General features: G+C 38.9%; 3 protein-coding genes across 3 annotated transcripts; 1 reads left to right on the top strand and 2 right to left on the bottom strand.

Annotated features, from left to right (window-relative positions):
* Window positions 1–1,775: 1,775 nt before the first annotated feature.
* On the bottom strand, window positions 1,776–11,039 carry MONOS_4384 (uncharacterized protein; the record flags this gene model as incomplete). The annotated part of the gene is made up of 1 exon (XM_067874452.1): window positions 1,776–11,039. One exon carries the CDS (start codon window positions 11,037–11,039, stop codon window positions 1,776–1,778), a length of 9,264 nt encoding a protein of 3,087 aa, XP_067734824.1.
* Window positions 11,040–13,176: 2,137 nt separating this feature from the next.
* Window positions 13,177–18,647, top strand: MONOS_4383 (putative cellular nucleic acid-binding protein; the record flags this gene model as incomplete). The annotated part of the gene is made up of 3 exons (XM_067874451.1): window positions 13,177–13,245; window positions 13,348–17,423; window positions 17,624–18,647. The coding sequence occupies 3 exons, from the start codon at window positions 13,177–13,179 to the stop codon at window positions 17,979–17,981; spliced, it is 4,503 nt and encodes a 1,500-aa protein (XP_067734823.1). The 3' UTR covers window positions 17,982–18,647.
* Window positions 18,272–20,090, bottom strand: MONOS_4382 (putative Leucine-rich repeats and guanylate kinase domain-containing protein). Its single transcript, XM_067874450.1, has 4 exons — window positions 19,927–20,090; window positions 19,546–19,872; window positions 19,349–19,492; window positions 18,272–19,275 (listed from the first exon to the last, which is right to left on the bottom strand). Exons 1-4 carry the CDS (start codon window positions 20,053–20,055, stop codon window positions 18,832–18,834), a joined length of 1,044 nt encoding a protein of 347 aa, XP_067734822.1. The 5' UTR covers window positions 20,056–20,090; the 3' UTR covers window positions 18,272–18,831.
* Window positions 20,091–20,103: the final 13 nt, after the last annotated feature.

The following is a 20,103-nucleotide window of genomic DNA, read 5'->3' as shown; positions in this document are numbered from 1 at the left end:
TTTTATCGATTTTTGATCACAGGACAAAGCTGTCAAATGATCAAAAGAAGTCAGCTGCTCAATTATTTCTATTCACAAAGCTCAATGAAATTTTTGTTCACAATGACTATTATTGAAACAAATCTGTAATGTGGTTTCACGAAAAAAATTCCTGTTCTTGGCTTTTTCTTAATCGTTGGAATGAATTCCATGTTTGTTTTCAATAACAACTGAACTCCAAGCTGTTGAATGCTTATTTTGATGGGGTAAAATACGGACTTTCAAGCTTTTCATGCACAAAGCATGAAAAAACTGTTTCACATACAACATTTTTGAACTTAGCCAAATTTCAAAATAAATATGATTTTCATATCTGTGAACAAACATCATTGATATAATAACATTATGTTTTGCTTCCTCAGACGTATTTAATAAAATAAACCCATTTTTTTTTCAAATTTTTTGATCACAAAAAATTCATCTGAGATACATAATTTTTCAATGAAAATGCCTGAAGTCAAATATTATGCTCCATATGTTTTTGTCCTTATGATTATAAGCGATGGAAAATGAATGAAAAAAATTAAAAAATGTTCTTTCACACAATAAATGTGACAATGAACAATGCAGATAATATTCAAAGTTATTATAATCAATTTTGACTGAGCTCTGTGAAGCCCAAAACTGACATTTAATGAAATATAAGTTTCTTTTTTCCTTTCATCTCCTGCATGTCAACAAACACAATTGATAAGAGACACAACTTTGAGATATTTTTTTTTATTGGGCAATGATCGTGTTGTGCCAGGATATTCTCCTTTTGACAAAAATGATTTTTGTGATAAAATACCATCCTTTCAAAAAAAAAAAAATGAATGAATTCAAAAATCAACCATGATGCCAAAAATGATAAAACATCGTAACATTCGAATAGTTTTTTGGCACTGTGGTTGCCAAATATGAAGCTGAATGTTTCTTTTATTTGCAGGAATCACTTTTTTTCCACAAAACAAATACTGATTTGTATTTTTTCATTCAATTTGAACTGGGCCAATGAATGCCATTATCCTCGATTGGTTGAAAAGAACCGCAATTGTTTTGATACAAAACACATCAGAAATTGAATACATATGCATCTTATTTTGCGAATAGCCCTTCAATAGCAGACCTTGCTATTCTCCAAAATAACACTCGAATGGTGAAGGATTCCCACCTTTAACAAAAAAAAAAGCATTCACTCAAATACACACAAACTTTATGCAAGCCAAGCAAACAAAAATCTGCACACACACACACACACACACACACAACATAAAAGACTCGAAAGACACGAAAGTCTTAAAAATAACATCTTCATTTTAAAAATTTCATCCTCGCTTGAGAATAAAAATCACACAAAAATCGCAAGATATTGCATAATTCACAAAACTTAAAAAGCAACAAAAAGTGATAGAAATATGCAAAATTGGATGATTCGATTCCTCGATGAACACGCACAACGGTGCAGGATTGTCACCTTCATCACTTATTTGCACAGCATATACAGACAACACCCAAACCACATGAAACATAGTTGATGAACATATGCTTTTCGAAAATAGCTCAAATAGCACACCAATACATATACAATACTGAAATACATACACACATTCACACATACACATCAAACAAAAACACCAGAACACAAACTCAACAAAGAAAGAACAATGAACAAACACAACACAAATCACAAAACATTCACAAATCAAAAACAACAGCTTTCTTCAAAACAAGCATCAATTTGCTTTCTTTTTCATTCATCGCAGCAATAACTGCCTTGTTGTTTTTGCATCTCCCTCTTCATCACCATTCCCAACATCGTTGCCATTGCCCCCATCATCAACCATGCTGCTTCCCTCTTCCCCACTGTGTTCATTTCTCCCACCTTCCTCTTCTTCCACATCTATCGCATCTGACACTGTGAGCATCTTCGCCTCTGCCGGGAAATGCGCAAAAAACTCCTTTTTCAGCTCGCTCAGCATCGGCCTCCCCTCCCACCCAGGCGAAAGGCACACACCAATCAGCTTCCCATATGTTGTGTTTTCCACCACATCCAGCCGAGGACGCTCTCCCTTCACAATCTTGTCTCCTGCTATCCCCGCCTCGTACTCCCCAAACGGGATCTCCAGCGTCAGGCACTCCCACAGCATCATCCCAATCGAGAACGCAACTGACTGCTTTGTCGCACACATCTTCCTGTTCATCAGCAGCTCCGGCGCCTTCCACCGCTTGCACTCATCCCGGTTGTCTTCACAATCCTCAAACGCTGACGACGGCGGTGGCGAGTCGGTAAACCTCTCGCTCATCACCGAAACATTCGATGAGGAAGACGAAACAATGGTCAGCGAAGAGATCGACGATGAGTCTGAATCCTCTGACGAAGAGGAGCAGTCTGAGTGGAGCGCAATGGCAATGTCCATGTGCTCCGAGAATAGCACAATGTGAGGACTCAAATTTACAAGTGAAGAAAGAGGATTGCTCATCTCATCGAACGAGTGCAGAGCAAGATTCGCCACCCAGAACAGCACCTGTGCTCCTGTCACCTCCCGCTCCTCCACACTCCCAATTGCCATCTCCTTCGTCTTGTTCCTCCCATGCATCAGCATGAAGAACGAGTCTCGCAGATCAAGAATCAGCTTCTCGTGTGGAGACGAACATTCCATGGCATCCACCAGATTCGACATCGACGAGGTGGTTGGGCACAGATCCTCTCTCCGAACAAATGTGGATTCTGTGTCTGAAGTGTCTGTGGTTGAAGTGGATGAAATGGATGGTGATGGTGATCTCTTTCTTGTTTCCTCTTCCTCTTCCACTTTCTCCAATGCCCAATCAGGAATCTTGTCTGAATCTCTCCCCAAAATATATTCTGTCGAGCCACTCTCAGACAGAAGATGCTCAGATGACTCAGAGTGTCCCAAGCTTTTCTCATACACCCTCTTCTTTATCCTCTCTTCATTCTTCTTCTCTGCTTCCCTCTCAGCTCTTCTCCACTGCTCCTCTGGTGACATCTCCATCGTCACCATCTCAAATGCCTTCGGGTCCTTTTTCACTGTGTCTTCCACAATCACCTCCAATTCTTCTGTTCGTCTCTTTTGCTTTTTCCATCTAACAATGAATATCACAAGGGCGATTAGAACAATCAAAAACAAAACAACGAATATAATCGCAATAATAGCAGCCCAAGATGATTTTCCTTCATTTCTTCCTTCAACAACTTTATCATTCAGAGTCTTTGATTCGGTTTTGTTCTTCAGAATCTGTGGTGAAGTCGCAACCCTTTGTTTTCCAAACAATATCATCACAAACACCTCTGTTTCATCTCCAATCGTTGAAATATTTTCTGATGGAATCACCCCAATCACTTCCGTTTCCGATACAAAACCATCTTCTTCAAAAGGGTATGTCTCAACCAACTCCACATCCCCTGTTTTGCACGCAACCCTGAATGACAAGTCACAAGGCACAAAAAGAGATCCCTCGAATTTCAAAACAACATCGCTGCCCTTTTCTTTCACAGACACCTTGTCCAGAACTGGAATGAAGAATGGTGATGCTCTTTCTCCTGCTATCCCTCTCAAATCACATCCATCGTTCAGAATCCAAAGTGAAGAATTGTCTTTTACCCCATCACCCCCTTTCAAGCTCACAACATTCAACTCCCCATTCCCTGTGCAGATCACATTCCTTCTTGCTGACAGATATTCTTCAATCAATGGGTTGTTGTTCTCAAATTCTCCCTTCTCAATCTTCACACTTCCTCCACTCACCCTCAACCCACCTCCCTCGCTCTTCATAATCGTTGTTTCCCTCATCTCCACTTTGCTGTTTTCAACATCAACCAACGAGCCATTCCATTTGCATAATTCTTCTTTTTTTCTTTCAACTTCTTCATTGACTATCTCTTCTTTTTCTCCATCAAACACACATATCTCAACCCTCACATTCTTGGAATTCTTAATCTGCATCATGCTTCCTTTGTCCACCGAATTCACACATTTTCCAAATGAGCTGTTCAGCACACTCATCTCTTGCTCAGCATCATCCATCCCTATCACACACCCATTCAACAACAGAGTCACATTCTCAACTTCCATCTCTTTCATCTCCACTTTCGCTTTCCCTCCAACACTCACAACATTTCCCTCACATTCGATATTCAAAATATTTGTTTCGTCAATAATCACATTCTGTTCTTCATGGAATGAAAGAACTGCTGATATTGAATGAATATCTCTGAATGATGAATCAAATATCTTCAGCTCTCCATTTTCCACACTCACAATTGAACCGTTCAGCTTCATCTCAATCGTTGTTGCTGAAGAGAAGAACACACAATTTCTCATCTCGATTGTTCCATTCTTCACATTAATGATGCAGCTGTGAGATGATTCAAATCCATCTTCAAATTGGAATGAGCACCTTTCCACTGAACATTCATTCACAAACTCCAGGATGCAATCATTATCAAACGATTTCTCAATCTGGCATTTCAATCTCACAATTGCCTGTGCCTTTTTGTATGAACTCACAACCAGATCTCCAATCACACACTCCTTCCTCACAAACCCTTCTCCATCAATCAGAATCGCATTCATCACCCCTTCCTGGATGTGATCAACCCCACAGTTGATGCTGCTGCATGGGTTGCTCTGAGCTCCACACTGCCTGCTGTCACTCCCTCTTCCATTCACAAACACCTGTGCCGAATAATAGAATGTGATCAGCGGAATCAGATCAACATCAATCTCATTCATTGCATCACTTCCACAAATCGAGTTGTTCGAGTTCAATGACTCCTGGTTGTAATTCAAAGCAAAAAGAGATTCGTTGATCTGATGGGGGATCGAGAAGCATCTGATATACGTGTCTTTCCCCACACATGCCTCGTTAAAATTAAACAGGATGTTCACAATCTTCAATTTCAGAGGTGGAATCTGACTTTCATCACTATAATTAGCATTCGGGTCATATCCGTCAATAAACAGCCCTCCTCCACACCCTGTTTCAGCTGGGCACTTGCACATCGAAAACGAGCTGTCATTCACTTTCAACACTGATTCTTCGCTCTTCAGCACCACTCTCATTCCCCCTCCTTCTGTGCTCAAACCACTCTTGCAACTCGTCATCGAACACTCATCCATCACACACTCCACTCCATCCTCAAACGATCCCACATCAACAGCACTCGCTCCATTTCTTTCGTTTGTGATATTTGTGAATGAACACCCCGCAATCCTCAAAATTGGTTTGTTTCCATTTGAATGAGTGTTTTCCTTTCCATTCATCTGGTTTTCCTCTTCCATCATCGAAATCAGGCTTCTTTCTTTCACATCGGCAAATGAAATGTTCACATTCTGAACAGTCACCTCAGCTGCACTTGGCCTGAAAGCAATCAGCCCTTTCAACTCTGAAATCAAACTCAAGGAACACCTCTCAATCACAACACTTCCTCCATTCACTCTCATCAAGCAATATCCTGCTGTCTCTGTGATCCCTCTCAATGAGCCAAATGAACAATCTGCAACTGACAAACATGAATTTGCTCCCGATGAATCAATAAATATTTCATGCTGTGTGGTTGTGTTTGGCTTGGTGAATGATGCATTGACAAATGACAAACTCACATTCGATGATATCATCGATTCATTCAAATCATTCTCATCTTCATCACTTATCGTCACAGCTGTCCCTTTCTTTGTTCCCTCTATCACAACTTTTGGCAATTCTGAATCTGGTGAAGCTGGTGACGAAGAAGAAGAAAATGAAAATGATATTGAACTTCGAAGCAATCCTGATCCCACAATGCTGATGTGTATTTCCCCTTCTCCAAGTGTTGGATATCGAAGTGATATCAAGTGATCAATCGATGAACATGGCGCTTCACAAAACCCACACCCACTGAAGTCTCCTCCTCCTTCTCCATCAACAAACCCATCCCCACTCCAGTTCCTCCACAAATACACAACCAGTGGAATCACATATCCCTCCTCTCCTGTTGTCTTCCTCTCCCATCCACACAGCTCATCCAACCATCCCAACTCCTCTTCCTTTATCTCCCATTTCAAATGCTCCTTCTTCACAATCTCACTCAGATTCCATCCTGACACAAACACTTTCTTCCCTTTCCACCCATCGCATCCCTCAAATTCCATCCCTTCCATCACAAATGATCCCATCTCTTCTGGCAGCTTCACAAACATCCCTCCTCCAATTCCTCTTCCTCCCTCTTCACTCTCCTCTGATGGAACAACACATCCTGATAACTTCACATTTTTCATCTCCAACATCCCTCCCTTCCCCACTGATATCTTCATCCCTCCTCCTTTCATCCCACTTCCACCTGAACACACTGATGACAAATTGCACTCTTCCAATTTCACAATCCCATTATCCGCCATCTCCACATTCAAACATCCTCCATCTACTCCTTTCACTTCCACATCGCTCATTTGGCTGCTCACAATCTCCAATTTCACTCCATTTGTGACCACTATTGGTGATTTCCCATTCATTGTCACTCCACCTTCCATCACAAATCCATTCACAATCAGTTCTCCTCCCTCAATGTTTATCACATTGTATCCAATCAATTCATCATTTGCAAACGATACTGAGCAACTGATGAATGTGATGGTTGATGACAATGAGGAGTGGATGAATGCACTTCTTCTTCCATTCATCTCTTCACTCAGCACAAATGCCAAATTACTCATCTCAAATGATTTTGTGCACTCAATAAGATGATTTTGATTGATCGATCCTTCATCTCTCACAACCACCTTCGTCCCTTCTTCTTTCCCTGAAACACTAACGTCGAATGAAACCACTTTCATTTCGCTTTTTATCCATGATTCAGAAGCAACTTCAACTTCATGAAGACTGGAGTTGGTTCTGTGGTTCACACAATAGTCAATCGTCACACACCCAAACTCCTCAAACCCACAATGGCTGTGGTCTGATGAAATGTCTCCTCTCCCATCAACAGTCAACTTCAATTCAATTGAACTCAGATACACAAACAATGGAATCACTCCACTTTCATCCCCGTTTTCACTCCCACACAACTTCAGCACATCTGATGGAATAATATTTGACTCAAAAAATGAAAATGAAGTTGCATTTATTTTTGTCTCCAACAACACACCACTCCCACAATGAACAAACACATCCTTCCCATATTTTGCTCGATTTGCTGTTTCCACTGAAAACTCCACTCCTGATTCAATTCTCAATGAACCATCTCTGCTCTCCATCACAATCATCATCCCTCCTCCTTTCCCTTCGCTCTTCCTTTCACTCCCCTCTGAACTCTTCGCCTCACACCCATCAATCACACAACTCCCATTCACAACAATACTTCCTTCCCCTTTCACACTCACAAACATCCCTCCTCCTCCTCCTCCACAGCATCTGCACTCCTTTATGAGGCATCCATCAATTACAATTATTCCATTCCTTCCATCCCCTCTTTCTGCCCCAACCACTCCATTCATCCATCCTCCTTTTCCATTTTTATTCTCAACATTATTCACATCACATCCACAAAACACAACCGATTCCACACCTTCGACAAATTCTATCAGCGAATGCCCCTCAAATGTCAAAGTTTCTCTGATTTCAAATTGCTCCATTCTCAGTTTCCCACCAATCACTTTCACAAAACAATATCCAATTGATTCTTCAGATGAACAAATAACAGAACAATCAACAAGTGTGAAGAGCGTGGAGTTTGTTGAAATCAGCGATGAGGCACCAGATAGAGCAGATGGAATACAGAACTTGATGTTTCTTATTGAACATTTGCTCAACACCTCAATCAGACAAGATGACTCAAAATTCTCTGATGCTTTCACCCCAACTTCCATCCCCTTTGTGCCACAAAATATTTCCCATTCATATTCATCCGTCATGGCAACCTCTTCCACCAGCTCGAATCCTGAATCCAATTCAATGTTTTTGTTTGTGCCTGAATATCTCGCCTGTGCAGTGTGAGTGATGGTGGCACATGGATAATAGTCAAACCCGCAAAACCAAGTGTTGTATCCACCCAGCCCATTCTCTTTCACCTTCCCCACATGTGCTGCATCCGGATATCTGTCCAGAAACACATTCAACGGGAACATCCCCATTGTTGAGTCACTCCGATCATATCCCACAAGCTCATCGTATTTTGATTCGTTGTGCTGAACATTCAGCGTTGAGGAGCTTATTCCCCAGCTCGCTGAATTGCTCCCATTCACAAAAAGAAAATGTCCGCCTGATGTTGCAATACAGCCTGAAAAGTCAACTGACACAACTGAGAAGTCGTGCGAGCCATCAGCCAGACAAAGCATCATCCCTCCCCCATATTTACCACTTGTGCATCTCTTGATTGTTGTTGATGATTCAACACGAAGCTTGCTTGAAGGTGATAACAATTCAACCTTGATCCCACCACCACTCCCGTTCATGCACTCGCAATCTTCGATTGTCACATTCTTGACCACAAATGTCTCTCCTGCCTTCACATTCTTTGCCACAACCACCCCATCCCCTTCAGTCAACCTCACATTCCTCACCTTCACATTTGCCAACACGCTATCTCCAGATGCTGAAGCTGTCAGATACAGTGCAGATGATGACAATGAAGAAGGAGACAGAACTGGTTCAGACAACAATGATTTTGAGACATTCATATCTTTGATCTCCGCATCAGCCATCAACAGCTGCGACAGCGGCACCACAAACACTGACGACGACATCATATATTCTCCTGTTTTGCTCGTGGTGATCACAACATCCTCCAATGAAAGAGATCCACTCCCATCAGATACCGCAACCACGCTCGGAGAAGAAGGACTTGCATTTGAGTTGCAGTCAACCTTCATGTGCAATAAACCAATGTGACCTGTTGACACGCTGAACAGCGCTCCAGTTGATAAAAGAGCTCCTGTTCCAATCGAACTCTTATCTTTACCACTCCCAATGACTGAAATCTTCTTTGTCCCAATCTCAACTGTTGTTGTCTCGCTTGTGTGATTTCCTTCCATCAGCGTGATTGTCAAGCTAATTTGTATCTCGCTCATTTCAAACGCCTTCTTTACTGTTTTGCATGGAATTGTTGAATTTGCGCCACATTGTTCTAAATTGTCATTCCCATTCACTGACACATATATCATCTTGTCTTTCAGCCAATCAGACTTTTCTGCGTGCTTGTGGATCCAATTAGTACCATCATAGTGTTCATAAAACATTCTTCTATCATCAATGTTTGTAGAATAGCACTCGAAGAACGGATTTCCAGAATCCAAAAAATGTTTGTGATAATCTGCATATGCAATGTCATGCCCATATGGTGGATTGGCTGAACATATGCATTCGTGGAAGAAAAGAAAATAACAATAATGCAAATCTATTGGCATTGTTGTTTTATCTGTATATAATCGCAACCCTCCTCCATGTGAAACAGCAGAGCAAAAAAGAAATCTAATATTCTTGATCTTGAATGCAGCAGGAATGTTGGTGCAATACATGCCTCCACCATATGAGTCAGAAAGCGAGCATGAATTGAAACTGCAGTCAAACACGCATGCACTTTCCCCTTCTCCATTTTCTGTTCCGATACAGTTTGTTCCAGAAACCTGAAAACGATCAAGATAAAGCCCTCCCCCTTGGCTATTTGCTTTACAATTCTGGAATTCACATCCACTGATTCGGGCACATGTTAAAATTCTAGAAGCGAACATTCCTCCTCCATAGATATTTTGAGCCAAACAGGCATTGAACACATTATCCTCAATACATATTGAACTGATCGAACAGCACATGATTCCTCCGCCATAAGCATATGCAACACAATTATTAAACGAGCAATACGAAACAGAAAGTCCTCCGTTTCCCACATTATACATGCATATTGCCCCTCCACTCGACATACCGTCCGTCCACGAGTCACTTTCTCCTGTTGTTCTCGATCCGTTCCATTCACACCAAATAAATGAATTAGCTCCATCGTCTGTCACACTTTGTCTCCCTAACTTTAATGGCGCCTCTGCAGTTCCATTAATATTAACGTTTCTTGTCCGACAACACCCAACAAATGAGGTATTTGAGGCGGTCAAGGATGCCAAAGGGTTGTTAAGCGAATAAACAATCCCGCCATCATACACGTCACACACTGATGAGAATGAGCAGCTGCTCATCAAACATGTGGTTTCGCATAAGGAAGTGGCTGGAGGTGCGCACTTCAAGGGTGATGCTGAAATATTGAAAAATATCAGGTCAGCAAGTGATGCACACTCAACCAACCGAGATGCCAGAAATGGAGGCGAAGATATCTGAAATGAAGAAAAACACGAAAAACGGACACAAAGAAGGCTTTTATCCGATGCCTTGTTGGCTGTGCCTTTCGATGAGAAAAGTGGAGAAACTTCGCTCAAAAATGGACTTGATGTTTGCAATGTGATGTTTTCCAGAAATGCACAACCCCCATGCATTTCAAAAAGAGCTGTGCAGCAACTCATCACAACCATGCATCCCTTCAGAGCAGCTCGGCTTCCTTCTGTTCCGAAAATCGTTGTTTTTCCTTTCACGCTTTCCAATTCCAATCCTCTCCATCCAACCGAAGCATTCTTCAAATTAAAATATCCTTTCATCAAACACACTCTTTCCTTTGAATGGCTTTCCTTCCGAATTCCTGTTTTTTCATCCATTATTTGCCTTTGAACCTTCATATTGCAATCATTTTTGCATTCATGCTCTCCTCCTTCTGTTCTTTCTTCAATTTTGAACTCTTTTCCATCTATCGCCCAATTTCCCTTCATGTTTTTGTTTTGGAATGAAGAAGGCAATTCGCCACGAATATTTCCGCTAATTTCGCTTCTCGATCTTTCTCCTGGTGGATCATTTCCATGTGCAGGAATCAATTTCTCTGATTCAATATTGTTGATTGCGCCAACACTTTCACGTTCTGTAGCATTGAAATATTCCTGGCACAGAATTTTACATTCAAGCCCAATCAATGCTATTGCTGCAAACAGCATATCCCCAACGATATACTTGGTTTTTGAATTATCAATTTTCAATTTATTATTGAGGGTCATTTTCTGATCTTGTTTTTTTTTTTTAGGAAATCAATTTAATGATATTTTATGAAATTCTTCTTGACGATAAATGAATGTTTTGGGAAAAAGGAGAACATCATGGTGCTAAATGAATATCGAACATCTTTCATAAATGACATAATGAAATAAAATAATGAGAATCTGACTTTTGCATTTTGACCAATTTGAAAAGAATGCATTGGACTTAATGTATGTAGATGATTTTGACTTGCAGTTTAAGGATTCAAATCAATACAAGAAAATTATTTAAAATGAAAACTATATTTATGGATAGTAGGATCACCTTTGTCTTAGGATATATTTACTTGCCCATTTGAAGTTGTTTCATTTCCTATAATGCAAATTTTTGAGACAATTAAATATTTAGGTTTGACAACGTTTTAAAAAATGAATAACTTCAAATACTTTCTCATTCTCTTCTGTTGTAGATATGATATTTCAATTGAGATTTTGTAATGAAGATGAACAAATACAAAAAATTGAAGAAATATGTAAATTCATGGATGAAACGGATGGTGTTTGTCTAAAATCAATTCACTTTGACGAAGTATTCAAAGAAATTGAAAAAATGCTCGAAGAAAAGATTTTATCGATGGGAAATGCTATTTTATTGCTGAAGCACATTGGATATTGCAAAGAGATAAAATGGTTTTGGACAGGTTGCTTTGAACATTCTTCGTTGTGCGAAAGATTTGAAAATGAAATTTGCATTGAAAAGAAAAAAAGAAAAGAAATAAATGAAAAGTTGATTGTTGATCTTTGCGAATGTTATTTATTACTTCATGAGTGCGACTCACATGCAAAATTATTCTCACCTTGCGTTCCATATCTTTTGAAAGTTGCTCAAAACACAGACGAAGATGAAAAAACGCAACATGAAGTCGAAATGGCATTGTTAGCCTTGAGTTGCATTCGTTCTGATAATGTAAGTGAAAGTGAGTTATTTTTGAAATTTCTTTATTAACTTAGCTATTCTTTGCTTTTAGAAAATGAAAATATCACTTTATTTAAGCGAAATAACTGAAATTTTAAAACATCATAAGGAACATCGCAATTTGACTCTTCTTGCTTTTCAATCAGCCTGGGAGTTTCTTGCAAACAGATTCCATGGAAATAGAGAATTGGACACAGCAACTGCAAGTGAAGTCCATTTTTTAAACGACGCAACAAGAGAATTGGAAGAGCTTTCGAGGAGTGTGGATTGGATGAAAAAAGATGAAAAAAATTTAAAAATAGTTGTTTTAAAAAGATGGCTCAATTCACTGAATTTTTATTTACAAAACGGAAGTTTGAAGGAAACTAAAATTGAAGAATTAATAACATGTGTTGTGAGGCTGAGTAGATTCGCAAAAGAAAACCACAAAGGAATAACCAGAAGGTGTCGAAATGTTGTAATAACAGCGATTCTTAATACTACAGCAGGTGTGGATGCTTTTTTGAGGATGGAAGCCGTAGAATTTATTTTGGAGGAGATGAATTACCCAACATTTCATGTTGTAAGCAATGGGCAATTCTTAGAATTTTTTGGAGCTATTTTTCAAGCATTTATTGAAAAGAAGGAAGAATTGAATAACAGTTCAAAACGTTTGGCTGAAAAACGATTGATTCTTGAGAAGCTGGAAGAAGAAGGATTTGAAGATTTCATTACAAGTTTATATGGAATGTTATCTTACCAAAAGTTGAATTATTATTATTTTCCAACCTATCCCGATGAATATTTCGCAATTATAAAATGGTATTTATGACAATTTATTCCATTAACAAAATAAAGCTCATCAGTTTTCAATTCGCATATTTTTTCAAAATGCTCTTTTTGTTTTTCATCATTGTTATTTCATTTGAAATCGAAAAGCATCAACTTTGGAAAATTGATGCTTCAAAGTGTATATTTTCAAAAAATTTGGAAAAAAAAATTAAAGAAAAGTAAAATTGCTTTATTTTTATTAAAAGAAAACAAAAAAGATTGAAAGGATGGCCAGTTGTCAAATATTATTCTATTGTGAAATTAATCGTTTTTATATTTTATGTTCCATATTTAATTTATTCATTTATATGTATGTCCAGTGAAACAGGTATCAAAGGAGCTAAAAAAGCTGATATTGATACCTATGAATATAAAAATTCTGTTTGCATTATTTTTTTGAAAAAGATATCACATCTTTCCTTTTTTGAAACCAATAAAAATTTGCAAAATTAAAAAATATAAATCAACATCATACAATTTAAGGATCAGGCACAACTGAAGGATAAATTTAGCTTTGATAAGGATAGTGGATTTGCTATTTTTCCACCTGTCCCAGAAGATCCTCTTTTGACCTTTTCAACTTCTTCATCCAGTGAATCAAAATCACCAAATCAAGGCTTTTCTTCGTCCAAAAAGGAGAGAAAAGAAAATAGGAATAAAAGTACAATAAATTCAAATTATTCACTTCATACTTCAGCTGGCATTTTTTCATTTTTCTCCAAAAAGACAGGTGTCAAAAATACAAATTCTTCATCGTTTAAAAACAAACAAAGCAACAAAAACGAGATGGAAAAATCTTTGACAACATCTGGAATGGTTGAGCCAACTATTGATTTTGTAAAGCTACAAAGTTTAATTCCAAAACCAGAATTTTCATTGGACAACTCAGTTCACACTTTAACAACAAACGAAGTAACTGCCAAGCCAAACTCAAGCCCTTCGACAAATTTTGTAAAAGAAAGCATTCAATTACCAATAGAAATGAATGATCATCTCTCAAATGATTTACCAGACACTACAATTAATGAAAATAATCCACAAATCATCTTGAATCATGAAATGAATACATCTCTATTTCCAAAGAATGAAGAAAATTTCTCATTGGCCTCACGCAAATTGCTTAAGGCGAGATACTCGCTTCCAGCAATCGCTGTTTCATTTTACAACCCAACAACATCACCACCAACTTCCACAGCATCCTCTTTGACCTATTCGCAGTTTACAGGGACTTCGCCCGAGTACGATCTTTCTTTCAGCGGCTCAGCCGTTTTTGGCGAAAGTGCGCCTTCTGAACCAGCGCCTTCCTCTTTTTCGCTCGACTCATCTCTCATCCCGTCGATGGACCAGACAGAACCCCGCCTTGCTGATAAGCTGGACATCCTCGCTTATGCACCTGGTCAGCAGTTTTGCATGGCACAGCAAATAGAAATTCCGTCCTCTGACACCTCCAGCACATCTTCCTCGTCTGCTTCATCCACTTCTTCCACCACGTCCAGCGCCCCCAGCACCCCCAGCGCCTCGGGGATGCAGTCTCCGGCGCTGTCGCTATTTTCGCAGTCCGTTTCAGACCGCCGCGAATTGTATTCCTTCATGTCCTTTTCACAGTCCTCGTCGAACTCTTCTCCAGCTGCGTCAGGTTATCTGTCTTCACACACGCCAGATCATACGTCCTCATTTTCTTACAACTCCTGCTGCTCCTCAAACGACTCGCCTTCCTTCCGCTCGTTGCAGTACCCTTCTGACGAGTGCCTCATCTGCCGCGACTGTTCCTCTTCTCTTTTGGACTCTTCTTTCCACTCGCTTTTGCCCAAGTCGCCGTCAGCTCTGCATTCACACAGCGGAAGCGCCAATGAATTCCGGAAGACAGACAGCCCCCACAACTTCTTCCCGAACAACTCAGAGATCGAGCCATCGCAGGAGCATTCACTGAACATCATTGCCTCTGATTCAACAGCCTCTTTGCCTGACTTGCAGCTTGCTCCAACATCTCCAGTGAACATTGACTTGAAACTTTTGCCTGAGAAAACAGCGAAGAACGAAGCGATCAAGTTGGAGAAGCCTTCATTGCTTTCAGACAGTCAAATAGTTTTGGATGCTGTTCAAACAATCGCTCCTTCAGCACAATCTTCACAAACAGAAGTTCATCAGCTGCCAGCCCTTCAGTGGAATTTAAGCAAAGATGAAAAATTTTGTCAAGAAAACAAAACAGAGGAATCATCGGAGTCTGCTCGGAAAGACTGCAAGTTGGAAAAAGATGCTTCTCTTCTTAAAGCTCGCACGCTGTCTTTCCTATCCACTTCTTCTTCTCTTCCTTCTCCTGACAAAGAAAAAGTAATTTCAAACTCCTCCAGCGAAGCTCATTCAATTACTCCATTTTACAGCCACAAGCAAGCATGTGATCTATTTCCTCCAACTTTTTCAGCACCAGATGCGCCTATTGCATCATCACTACTTGCACCGAATGTCACGTTTATCATTGAACCATTATCATCCTCTCGGGCTGAAGGTCAGAATCACCGCACAGTTTCAATCCTTTCTCAAGCAGAATCACATGCTGTTTCTGAGTTCTCTTCGTCTTCTCTAACGTCTTCATTCATTTCGTCACTGACTTCAACTCCAGCTTCTTCACCTTCATCATCCTCTCCTTCTTCCTCTCCTTCCTCTTCTTCTTCATTTGCCCAATCTACGCTTTCTCAAAGTTCTGCTGGTTTATCAGATAACACGGAACACACTGAATCCTCTGAAGAGATTTCTCCGTCGAACGCCAGTTCTTCTTCTGCCTCGACAACTTCTTCTTCTTCTTCTTCTTCTTCTTCTTCTCTATTCACTTCATGTTCTTCACTTTCAAATAAAAGTGAAAAAGAAGAAGTAATTTTACCTCCTTTATCAACTGCAACTCCTTTTATAACAGAAACATTTCTTTCGTATCATTCGCAAACACCTGCTTTCAATGACACTTTTGCTTTGCCAACCGAAAAGCATCAATCAAACACTTTTAACTCTTTTAGCTCTTCATTTTCTTCTCGTTCTTCAAAATTTTCTCCCTCATCACAATCATCATTTGCAACCCCGCTCCTTGCCGACTCCTTTGTGCAGCACAACAACACCCGCCTTCCTCCACCTTCACACAAAGCGCCTGCGACTCCCCCTCTGCACTCGCAATCGACTGTGCTGATTGAAACGACGAAGTTGAAAGAGGAAGAATACGACCCACTGAATGACATTTCCATGGCAGAGAGTCAAATTGGAAGGAGTGAAAGAGAAGGTTCGTTGAATGAGGTGAAGGAAGGAGGAGAACAGATTGAGAACGGGTTGAAGGATTCTATGCGCATTGACAATGACAATGACAATGAAAAGTCAAAAGATAACATGACAATTCAGGAGACTGAAATGCTTTACTCTTCATTTACTGAAGATATTCTCGCTCCGTCTCATCCATCTCATCCATCTCCTTCATCTCAGAATGCAATTGTTGCGCATCCACAAACAGAACATTCAAGCAATATTACTCAACAATCTTCTGCTTCATATGCAACTCCTTCTTTAATGCAGCCATCGCTCACATTTCCAGTCCCAAATCGAACATTAACACAATTTAACTACAATGAATCAGCTATCCACCACAATTCATTGCCTGCTCCTCAACCGTCACATCCATTTCATGATCTTCATTATTCCAACACCCAACCAATTGTTCCTTTTAATCAAACATTTCATCAATCATCTTCTGCTTTTCAATCAAAAACTGTCCCTCCAACTCAACCATATCAAGCACAAATGTTACCTCCTTCCTTTTCTGCTGTGACATCTTTGGAAAAGTCTCAAATTGGATCAGTTTCATCAACTATTGTTTCACCAAGCGCAACGCTTTCTCGTGGCCACAGCGCTCAGCTGTCATATCCTCCGAGCTTTCAGCAAGCATTCATGCCTAACAGTCAACTTCTTGTTCCTGCGCCTTTTGCCCCATCATCATCATCATCGTTTTCATCATCAGTTCAAAATAGTTCAGTTGCGAAAGATCCACTGGAACAGAATATTCCTTCGAATGTAACACAGAATCAGCCATTCTGCATGATTTCATCGGCAGAACAGCCGCCTTCTTTCATCCAACAAGAAAGACCAATTTGTCAAAACATCACAAACAACACTTATTTGGACCAGCGTCTTCAAGAACGTAACAACAGTTTTAATTCTTCAAATAGCATATCAACAAAACTTGGTGATGTTAACTCTCAATTCAACAGACAAAGCTCGAGCTTCAATGGATTCTGCCTCATTTCAACAGAAAAGGCATTAACATCATCAACACCACAGCAACGCTCTTTATCACAAGTCAATACGCAACCTCAGTCTGTTTTTTTGAGTCCGTCTAATTCAGCAACACCACAAACTGCACCTAATCATTCAACACCTTCCAATTCTGATGATAATTCAAAGGATGACCCATCACATCTGAGAAAAAAACCATTTTTTGGCTATGTTTCCGATGGTTTGCCTCTGCAACTACCGAAATTGCCTCCGAAACCAATTTCTCCAATTCCGATTATTCAGAGCCAACCGTATGCTGAGATACATTTTTCTATAATTTTTGTTTCATCGTGATATCGTGGATTTTGTTCATTTTTTTTATTCAAACCATCTCTGAATCATTGAAATGTCAATTTCATTTTTGATAATTTTGAAAATTCATTTTTCTTTTCTTTTCTTTTCTTTCTTTAATTTTTTGTGTTTGATACAATTCGTTTGTTTCCTTTTTCAGAAGCATCCGCTGTTTTCGCTGCTCTGCGGTCGGCCATTCTTTCGAAGACTGCCCTTTCCGCTCTAAAGACGAGGTGCTCACACGAGCCGCGTGCTACAAATGCGGACAGATGGGCCACATCTCCCGCGACTGCCCCAACGAAGACAGAAGAGTCTGTTTTCTGTGCAAGAAAGCAGGCCATGTGCAGAAGAACTGCCCTCTCCGTGTGACAACGCCAGAGCCTGTGACTCTGCCGATTGACGAGCACTTTGTGAAGCTAAAGCCGGAAGATGTGCCGCTGGTTATTCCTCCAAATAAGGCAAAGCAGAGGAAGGAAAGGAGAGTCAAGGAGAATCGTATGAAACAGGCTACGAAATGAACATTGGTAATAATTCAACAAAACTGAAAAGCACTTTTTGTTGCTAAATTACGGAGAATTGAAATTATTTAATAAAAGAATATTAAATACAAAATAAAAATAAAAAGGAATTAGTTATATGCACATTTGAATAGTTATGTTTCATTTTTTCGTTAAAGCTTTGAATTATGTAATCTTCGAAAATATTTGAGTAGAAACATGTATCGCTTTTTTAATGTTTTGTGTTTTTTGTTTTTTAAGTATTTTTTTGGATATTTTTAAGTTTTTCCACAAAAAATTTGAAAATGGTATTTTTTTTGTACAGTGTTCGATTTTCTATGTGTGTGGGTTAACATTGATATTATATTTATCTGTTTATTGATTATTTGAAAGATTTTTTGAGCTTTTTCTATCATTGCATTTTCGTTACTGTTTTTTGAATGAATAAGTTTTTGTTTTCTTTTATCAGTTCACTTTGGAATTGTTCTTAAAATGTAAACTTTTTATTTTTTATTTGAGTTTTTGTTTTTCATTTTTGAATTAATTTTCTTTTGTTTTCCACTTATCAGATATTATTTCCTGAGGTTGACTTTCATTTTTCTTTTTCATTTCTTTTTTCAGTTTTTATTCAAGTATATTTCAAAGTCGCATAACATCAAAGAACAACAAAAATTTAAAAAAAATAAACGCAAAGAAAATCATTTATGAAATGAGTGGAATAATGAAAAAATAACAAAAGAAGGATGAGACAACAAAATCACTGAATTATTGTGGAAAGTCAAAATAATATCAAAACATTTGAAATAATTTTGATTTTTAAAATGTTTTTTTTCATTTTAATTAAAGAAAAAATCTAGAAATTATTTTATATTCAAACACGTGGAGGAATATATGAAGAGAGAGATTTGTGGTTGATAGCAAGCACCTTTTCCTCTGCAGTTATTTCAGTTCCATCCATCTGGATAAGAAGGGGAAGACCCACCAGAAACTCTTCTCTTAGCCTTTCTCTCAGCTGTGTCAGTCTCGGATTCCCTGAAGAAGTTGTTGCCTTCGAGCAGATGCTTCGTGGAGAGGTTGGGTCTGTCTGCTGAACTCCAACAGGAGCAGAAGAAGATGAGGAGGCTGCAGCTGATGAAGATGAGGAAGCCCCAAACGAGGGAGAAGATGGAATGGAAGGTGCAGCAGTATCTTGCTGGGGTGCAGTGAACATTACCTTTAGTGATTCAAAAGAGCAAAATGGATTGTCCCGTACATCGAGTGTATTTAAAGAAGTGGCATCCTTCAAATTGTCAATTGTTTCACGCAGATCTGACAACTGAAAGAATAGTAATAAAGAATTAATTATAAATAAACATATTTTATTGATTAAAATATCAAAATATTCAAACTTGATTTGATGAAAGATCAAGGCTTTGGAGAGAGTACAGGGGTACAAGAGTGCATAAAGATGCAAGACAATTATGTGAAATATCAACGGTTTTTATTTCGGAATGTCCTACTATTGGCTGGAAAGTGTCTATCATGTTGTGAGACTGTAATAAATCAATTTTTTAATCGTTTGAAGAATTATTAAAATAATACAAACCACATTGAGAGTGCGCAAGGCAGGAAGAGTTGGAACAAATTCTAAAGAAGTGATTTTGTTGAAGCTAAGATTGAGGTATCTGAGGTGAGGAAGGTTTAATTCATCAAGTTCAGTGATTTCATTGTGAGAAAGATCGAGTTCAGTAAGAAATGCTGCAGAAAAAGATGTTATTTTTGTTAGTGAATTAAACGATACATTGAGAACTTCCACAATAAAAGGTTCGAAATCCAAAGCTTTCACTTTGTTATGAGTAACTTTCAAATATAACAATTCTTCCAATCCTTCAAATGGAGATAAACTCTCAATCTCATTATCAGAAACATCTATCTATTTTCACAATAATAACAAAAATATAATCATTAGAATAATTAAGAAAAATACCTTATGCAAATGTCTGTGGTCAGAGACAAAAGAAGCATCCGTAAGACCGAGACTACGCGCTACACATGTTCCATAATGAACATGCGTACAAACGCATAAGTCTGAAAAAACAGGTTCTTTACTGTTCATAAAATAAATGCTTTCAAAAATGAAAAAATTTAAAAGTAAGGGAGACGT

Source organism: Monocercomonoides exilis (assembly GCF_001643675.1).
Source record: "Monocercomonoides exilis strain PA203 chromosome Unknown scaffold4-2303458, whole genome shotgun sequence".
Classification (NCBI taxonomy): Eukaryota; Preaxostyla; order Oxymonadida; family Polymastigidae; genus Monocercomonoides; species Monocercomonoides exilis.
Note: the sequence above shows the minus strand (reverse complement) of the source record. Positions and strands in the feature narration are given on the sequence as shown.